Source organism: Dryas octopetala, chromosome 9 (assembly GCF_963921425.1).
Source record: "Dryas octopetala chromosome 9, drDryOcto1.1, whole genome shotgun sequence".
Lineage (NCBI taxonomy): Eukaryota > Viridiplantae > Streptophyta > Magnoliopsida > Rosales > Rosaceae > Dryas > Dryas octopetala.
This window is the reverse complement of record NC_141374.1, coordinates 16,266,892-16,275,101: the sequence shown is the minus strand read 5'-3', so window position 1 is coordinate 16,275,101 and position 8,210 is coordinate 16,266,892. Positions and strand designations below refer to the sequence as shown.

Below are 8,210 nucleotides of genomic sequence, written 5' to 3'. Positions count from 1 at the left end.
GCGTTGATGGGTAGCCTGGATGGCAAACGAGATGTCGTTTGAGACCGTGGGAATCCTAAACGACATGTCGCTCTGTTTTTTGGAACGATGTGCTTGAAAGTAAACGACTAGTGAGTGGGTGCTGTCGGAAAGTGCCATTTACGAATATAAAAGGCACGTTGCCAAAATCAGTCAACGTCTTCTTACATTCAATGAGCCGACAGCCTCACACCCATAATTGGAAGTTGGCTCTCTCTCTCTCTCTCTCTCTCTCTCTCTCTCTCTCTCTCACTCTCAGAGGCCGCAACCATGTAGAAAGCTCAGAGAATTGAAGAAACATGGTGTCCTCGTCTCAGAAGAAAGGCCTCCATGCCCTCCTCACCACAAACCTCACCAAGCTCACAATCCCACCTTCTTCTTCTTCTTCCTCATCTCCACCTCAAGACTTCGACTTTAACGAACTCTTTGGCCCTTCAACTACCCCCAACGACCCATCATCAACAACATCCGCCTCATTTCCGCCGCCATTACTAGTTATCCACAACCGCTCTCACTCCTTCGTGGGCCCCTCCCCACGCTTCACTCCTTCCTCCCCCCTCCCTTTCACCCCAGAATTCGATTCCCAGAGCGAAGACGACGAATCCGAAATCCCAAATGGAATTGGGAATCGGAATGAACAATTGGGAAAGGCTGAGCTCAGAGAGACAGTGCACCATAAGTTTGGGCCTGCGGATTTTGAGATTCTCAGAGTTGTGGGTCAGGGTGCGTTTGGGAAGGTCTTTCAGGTGAGAAAGAAGTGCAACAACAATGAGAGTAACAATGATGGTGGTGATGGGCTTTATGCCATGAAGGTTATGAGGAAGGACACCGTTATAAAGAAGAACCATGTGGATTATATGAAGGCTGAGAGGGACATTCTCACTAAGGTTGTGCACCCCTTTATTGTTCAGCTCCGCTACTCTTTTCAGGTACCCTTTTTTTGTGTTGCTCTCTCTTGTGATTTCACTTCTTTTATTATTCAATTCAATGAGATGAACCTGGCATGGTGGAAAAGCTGGTGCATTTCTTTAATTTTCATGTCTGAAATCTTACCGGGTTACTAAAATCTTGGTTCGTTTTTTGTTCAATAATGAATTTTAGAATTGGGTCGGAAGATTCCTGCTATTTTCTTTGATTGCTTACCTTATATGTGAGTTTCATTGGATACTAGTATGCTCTTAATCTTGTGTGTTCTCTGACTTTGCAGACCAACTCTAAGCTTTATTTGATCATGGATTTTATAAATGGAGGGCATCTCTTCTTTCATTTATACAGGCAGGGACTCTTCAGGTAATTTGGCTTTGAATATTCTAAAATTTATGATCACTGTATATGCTCTGTTTTTAATTTCGGCTTCGGATGTTTCTTGAGTAGTGAGGATCAGGCAAGATTTTATACTGCTGAAATTGTATCTGCTGTTTCACATCTTCACAAGTGCGGGATCGTGCATCGAGACCTTAAACCTGAAAATGTTCTCATGGACGCTGATGGGCATGTAATGGCCATGCTTATTCATTCACTTCTGTTGTAGGAACATGCATGAAAATCAAATTATCCTTTTTCTTGCTAGGACATCTATCTTTTCTGAAATTGATACCTACGATACAGGTCATGCTAACTGATTTTGGACTAGCAAAGGAAATTGATGAAGCTAGCAGATCAAATTCAATGTGTGGAACCACCGAATACATGGCTCCTGAAATTTTGCTGTCTAAAGGCCATAACAAAGATGCAGATTGGTGGAGCATTGGTATACTTTTGTTTGAGATGTTATCTGGGCAGGTAAAACGATGGGCTTACCCAAAATAATTTTGTAATTTTAATTTGTAATGGTCCTCTCAGAGAGCATAACTTTTGTATGAGATGCCTCTCCTTTTGATCTAATTCTTAACAGCTGTGATAATTAGTCCCTGCTAATATAGGAGCCTTTGGCAATGTCATGGCTTGCATGTTGCCATCGGTGACAGCTCAGTAGACGATGATGCATGGGTAACATAAATAGGTGTTAAAAGATTGTAGCTTGGTTAACTGTCAAAAGGAAGTTTGTGATGCTTCTTGGAAAATTGTTAAAATAGGTGACAATGCATGCACTTAACTGAATGGCAACATAGATTGTTGGGAATGGGTACTTCATTATCTTGAAATATTCATGCAAGAAATGGAAAATTTTGGCAATTACAAAAGCATCTGAGGTAACTTATGGTGGTATTTCTTTTCCTTCATAGGACATGCTTTTTTTGGGCATGTGTCTAGACATTCGGTGCGTCAAGCATACACATTATCCACTGATTGTAATGTTTTAGCCCAGTTGCTAACACATATCTTGAACCATTCATGTACTGCAGCTATGGACAACAATTTTTACGTCTCCTGATTTCTTAAAATCTGTTCTTTTTTATTGCTCCTTATATCTGTCTTATGATTAATTATTTAATTTTGATGAGTTACTTGGTTTAGACTTTAGTTTTTCTGGTTGAATGTGAATTTTTCATTTCGTGGGCCAGTGTCTTGGCTAGTGTGAATGTCTGAGTAACAAACCTTGAAAGACCTATTAAGTCTTGGGGTCCAATGCTCTTTAAGTAAATTCATTTGTTGCCACTAATACTTTGTTTTTAGAGGATCAAGAGGGCTGTTAATTTAAATTACCAATATTGACTGTTTGTTAAAAAATTGTTTTGCTCATTCCTGCAGCCACCATTTACGCATGCAAATAGAAAGAAACTTCAGGAGAGAATCATCAAAGAGAAAGTTAAACTTCCACCTTACCTTACCAGCGAAGCTCACTCTTTGCTCAAAGGAGTCAGTATATGCTTCCTTATGATCTTTTTCATTTTGTTGAATCAACAGCTAGAAACAAAGGAAAATTTTTCTTTATTTTTGCAGTTGCTACAAAAGGATCCATTACAAAGGTTAGGCCGTGGGCCCAATGGAGGTGATGATATCAAAAGTCATAAATGGTTTCGATCAATCAACTGGAAGAAGTTGGAGGCCAGAGAACTGGTCCCAAAGTTCAAGCCAGATGTGAGTGGAAAAGACTGTACGGCCAATTTTGACCGGTGCTGGACAACAATGCCTCTAGATGACTCACCCGCTCCTACACCCACAGCGGGCGAGCATTTCCAGGGATATACTTATGTGGCTCCTAACCCTTGGCTTTCATCTGTATAAACTGAAGACAGTAGCTAGAAAGGGACAAACTGGGAAATTAAAGAAAAAAATACCAAATGAAGTGAAGATGATTTGAGTCAAGCCCGCCTTGCAAATTTCCCTCCATGTAACAGTGTAAGTTTTGACTTTAGAATATATTTAACATCACCCCTCATGCACATTTTATTCTACCATCAATTATTAATTTCATGTATTCTACACACTCAGAGCTGGATCTTAAAATTCCAAGTAGTTTCACTTGTTTTTCCTCTGCTTTGCCCTAGTTGAGTTCCGCCATAACATATCATGTAAGATGATAAATTCTTCTGTTTTTTCTTCAGTTTTACAAGGCTGCAAGTGGCATAAGTTCCAGTTAGTTTCGAAGATTTTTAAGAAAAGATTGTCTCGCAATATATATATTCTAGTTTTCTTACATGCCATAATGGACTTTAAATGATTCCAATATAAATATCTATGACTATTTGTACCAAAATCTTCATTTGAAACTATTTGTGTTGGAAAAGAAGTGAAACGTAATGAGTTGCTTGATAAGAGGAAGCCCAACAATAATGTGGGTCGAAATTGCAAGAAAAAGGCACGATTCCTACGATATAGCAAAGTCGAGCATTAGAAGCTTATGAAATTGGTTCACATTCATTTACCAAATTTACTTGCTTTATTACTTGAGTGGGTCAGTGGGTGGGAGAAAGAGGGTTATGTTTGAAAGCCTATTTAATTAATTTTTGAATTATATTATGTCAAATCATTACACAAAAATAATCATTTCTCAATTATATTGTGTGTAATCATTACAAAAAAGTAATTCTGCCTTAGTGTTTGGAAGTGTTGTTATTACTGGTAAGTCCAGTGTTAAAACTTAAAAGTCCCCACTCTGCTGTAATGTCTTCGCAAATGCCTGGTATTTGAAGATATCAGCATCACTAACACTCCTACGAGCATACTTCATTGATTCCTCAAAATGAGCTACCCTCATCTCTGCTACCTCATCTTCAACATCCTCCTCCATAGCGTTGAGATTCTCCCTTCTCCTCCTCTCCCTCGCAATATCTTTCTCAATGTTCTCTCTAATGGCATATTTGCAAGCACGCTGGCATATTTCTGTGATATCGGCACCACTAAATCCTTCGGTGTACTGGGCAAGAGCTCTCATGTCCACATCTTTAGAAACTGGAGATTTCCTCAAACAAGCTTTGAAGATTTGATAGCGAGATTCCTCATCAGGGAGAGGGATGTAAATCAACTGATCTAGACGCCCTGGGCGTAGAAGTGCAGGGTCTATAATGTCAGGTCTGTTGGTAGCCCCGATAACAAAAACTGTTTTCTTTGCATTCATTCCATCCATTTCTGTAAGCAGCTGGTTCAAAACCCTATCAGCACCACCACTATCCCCACGACTGCTACCTCTCTGAATAGCAATGGAATCAAGTTCATCGAAGAACAGGACACATGGAGCAGATGCACGAGCCTTGTCGAAAATCTCCCGTACATTGGCTTCGCTCTCTCCAAACCACATGGTAAGCAATTCAGGTCCCTTGACACTGATGAAGTTTGCTTGACACTCATTGGCAATAGCCTTGGCCAGAAGCGTTTTACCACATCCAGGAGGGCCATAGAAAAGAACTCCCTTTGAAGGTGACATTCCGAATTTCTCAAATTTCTCAGGATGCTCCACAGGATATTGAACAGTCTCTTGAAGTTCCCTCTTCACATTCTCCAGCCCTCCGACATCACACCAACTAACATTGGGCACTTCAACAACCGTTTCTCGAAGAGCAGACGGGTTGCTTGTTCCGAGAGCTGTCTTGAAGTGCTCGTTTGTAACTGTCATTGAGTTGAGTATCTCAACATCTATTGACTCATCTTCTAAGTCAAGCACAAGCATCTTCTCTCTGATGCATTGAAGTGCGGCCTCAGTGCACAAAGCAGCTAGATCCGCACCAACATAACCATGCGTGTTCTTAGCTATCTTTTCCAACTCAACATCTTCATCAAGCTTCATGTTCTTTGTTTTAATTCGGAGAACCTCAAGACGCCCAACTTCATCCGGAACACCAATATCTATTTCCCTATCAAACCTTCCAAACCTTCGAAGAGCTGAGTCAATACTATTTGGACGATTGGTAGCTCCAATAACAATTACATGTGCGCGGGATTTTACTCCATCCATGAGTGTCAAGAGCTGGGAAACAATCCTCCTCTCAACTTCTCCTTGTGCCTTCTCTCTCTTGGGAGCAATTGAATCAATCTCATCAATAAAGATAATGGAAGGTGCGTTCTCTTCTGCTTCCTTAAAAGCATTCCTTAGGTTGCTTTCACTCTCCCCAGACATTTTGGACATGATTTCTGGTCCATTGATGCAGAGAAAGAACGCCCCAGTTTCGTTAGCAATGGCTCGGGCGATCAAAGTCTTGCCGGAGCCAGGTGGTCCATACAGCAGAATACCCTTTGGTGGCTTCACACCAATTGACTTAAACAGCTGAGGATGCCTAATTGGCAGCTCAACCAATTCACGAATCTGAGCCATCTGTTTCCTAACACCTCCAACATCATCATACCCAACCTCATCTAATAGTCTATCCTCATCCTCCCTTTTCACAGCCTCCCCCTCGCAGAAGATTTCAGTGTCCGGAGCCACCACGCAGTACTCGGGAGGGTCAGTCTCAACAATCTTAAATTCTACACTCCTCATGGGTCCTCCTCCTCGAACAAGAAAGAGGTCTCCCTTCCTCACCGGCCGGAAGCCATTGAGGAAATAAGGCTTCAAGCACGATTCAAACAGATCCCCGGTGACCCCTTCAATGGTGTCATCTATGGGAAGCACGTGCACGCGGTTCCCGTACTTGACATCAGTACATTGCTGGACAGAAACAATGTCCCCAAGCCTAACCCTTAAGTTGTTCCTCACAACCCTGTTCATCCTTATCTTTGGTTCCTCGCATGTGTCATCAACGACAGCAATGCAGATTGTGTCCCTCCTTTTCTTTCCCTTGATCAAGATTGTGTCGCCGTGGAAGAGCTGGAGCTTCTCCATGGTCTCCGGGTGGAGAGAGACAACCGAGTTGTCATCTTGGATAGCTTCATCCACAACAAGCCGATTTGAAGCCTTCTTGGACATCTTCAAGTAAAAGCAATAGCAAAAGAGTAGCAATAACAATAGTAAAGCAATAGCAATAGCAATAGCAAAGCAAATTGGTGCGTTGTGAGTTACTTGTGGGTTGGGACATATTTATAAGCTAGGGCAACTCCTTTTCTTGTTAGGAAAGAAAGGTTTTTTGGTTAATTACTTCCCATCCTTTTCAGTTTAGGAATAGGAATTATAAAACTTGGGTTCTACTTTTTTCTCCTTTTTATTTTAGGAAACCTACTACAAATAATTTATAATACGGACCGAACACTCAAACAACGAAACACACGGTGGAACTGCTCTGGTAGATAACGGTAGCAAAAGACTCTGCTTCATCTCTCTGGTCTCATAATCTCATTAAAAGTAGAAAGTAGAAACCATGTCCCATCATCCCATACTTATCATCAGCTTCACACCCAGCCTTCATGCTTGGCAAGAAGATAATTAATAAAGCTTGTCATACACAGAATTAACAATCCCCAAGAGAGAAGACCTGGGCACCCGGAACCCATCATCAAACAACTTGACCACAGGGTCAAGTAATGAGGGTTCATCAGTTACTACTCCATTTTCGATTTTTACTTCATACACTGCACCTTTATATTGGCAACCCAAAAAATGTGCAAAGACAAATACAGATCTAGCTTCCCCCTCTTCCATTGATCTTTTTAAACACCTAGAGATCGAGAATGAAGCAAGGTCAAAGCCTACAATGTACTCGAGTAATTAAACATAGGAATTCGATTTATAGAAGGAAAGTTCTAATTTTGAGATACATACACGTATGACATACAAATACATTTTTAACACTCACTCTTTAGATTTTGACGAGTTCACTTTTTCATAGTAGAATATAGATTGTAAATCATTGATCTATTTGTCTTTCATACTTCGTTCATACCATAGACAAACTCTTCATAAGTATATAAGTTATAACAATTACTAAGAAAATAGAAGAAAGGAGATGCTCTACGTACATAAATGTATGCTATAATATCTAGATGTTGTGCTTACAAGTTGAAATAGTAGGAAAAAAAATGCAGAAACAGTAATAAGCAAAAGCTAATTCGTATGTAGTTGGTATACATATATGCAGGTCATGGTCTTTCAAGTTGTACCAATATTTTCCTTTGGACATTTCATCACAAACTCCACCTTGAGAATACACAAGAACCAACATGTATGCACAAATATCCAATGCCCAATGCTCACTCAAATGGATAATTATTCATGTATACGGTATACCTACCTATATATCAGGCTCAATATCTTTGATTCTCTTAAAGGAAATTCCTTGTTGGAATTCAATCAAACCCAATACACCCAAAAACACACGCAGGCCACATGCAATTTCATTCTTAAAAAAATTACAAATTTCAATGACTCAATGAGTATAATATGCAATATATAAAACGTAAAGATGGAAAGATCGGTGAGAAAACAACATGGCACACCCTCAGCAGGCCTGCAAAAGAATGTTAAAGTTGACAAAGCAAGTAGGATCATTGCTTACGTATTCACTCTTCAGTCTTCAAAACCTGTATGGACCCCTAGGGCCCGTTTGGTACGTACTGGAATGGACTATTATCATCTGACACTTCAAATGGGCCCAAATAGCTCCATTGCGTACAGTTCAATTTATTGCGACTTAATAGATGAAAGTATGATTTAAATACCAAGTGAAATTTTTCTTTCAATAAAATAATAGTAATCAAATGAAACATTATTAGGCGAATGATCATTTAGTCTAGAAAATGGTACTCAAGTCTTTTTTTGTCGGGTAGTAAAAGAAAGTAATCAAATAATAGTAATCAAATGAAATATTATTAGGTACATTTCAAAACTCATAAACGCTAATTTTTGTAAATTAAAAAAATAAAACATATTAGTTTAAAACCAA

The 8,210-nt window shown here is 39.9% G+C and overlaps 1 protein-coding gene and 1 pseudogene across 2 annotated transcripts; one reads left to right on the top strand and one right to left on the bottom strand.

Annotated features, from left to right (window-relative positions):
* Window positions 1–214: 214 nt before the first annotated feature.
* LOC147274855 (serine/threonine-protein kinase AtPK2/AtPK19-like) lies at window positions 215–3,691 on the top strand. 2 transcript variants are annotated; one of them, XR_015124207.1, is made up of 7 exons: window positions 215–947; window positions 1,226–1,308; window positions 1,393–1,513; window positions 1,627–1,800; window positions 2,710–2,817; window positions 2,902–3,300; window positions 3,507–3,691. XR_015124207.1 is itself a non-coding variant. In XM_086256743.1 (6 exons), the coding sequence occupies exons 1-6, from the start codon at window positions 318–320 to the stop codon at window positions 3,184–3,186; spliced, it is 1,401 nt and encodes a 466-aa protein (XP_086112869.1). In that variant the 5' UTR covers window positions 215–317; the 3' UTR covers window positions 3,187–3,498. The 2 variants fall into 2 exon arrangements, 1 of the variants encoding a protein (XP_086112869.1); XM_086256743.1 differs by lacking the exon at window positions 3,507–3,691 and having other exon boundaries at window positions 2,902–3,498.
* A 351-nt stretch (window positions 3,692–4,042) lies between these two features.
* Window positions 4,043–6,402, bottom strand: LOC147274854 (cell division cycle protein 48 homolog pseudogene; annotated as a pseudogene).
* Between the last annotated feature and the right edge of the window lie 1,808 nt (window positions 6,403–8,210).

Bases quoted from the DNA above. Each gene is read 5' to 3' on its own strand.
- LOC147274855 (XM_086256743.1), top strand. From the start codon at position 318: ATGGTGTCCTCGTCTCAGAAGAAAGGCCTCCATGCCCTCCTCACCACA. The intron at 948-1,225 runs GTACCCTTTTTT...CTGACTTTGCAG, and splicing joins AGCTCCGCTACTCTTTTCAG to ACCAACTCTAAGCTTTATTT. The intron at 2,818-2,901 runs GTCAGTATATGC...TTATTTTTGCAG, and splicing joins CTCACTCTTTGCTCAAAGGA to TTGCTACAAAAGGATCCATT.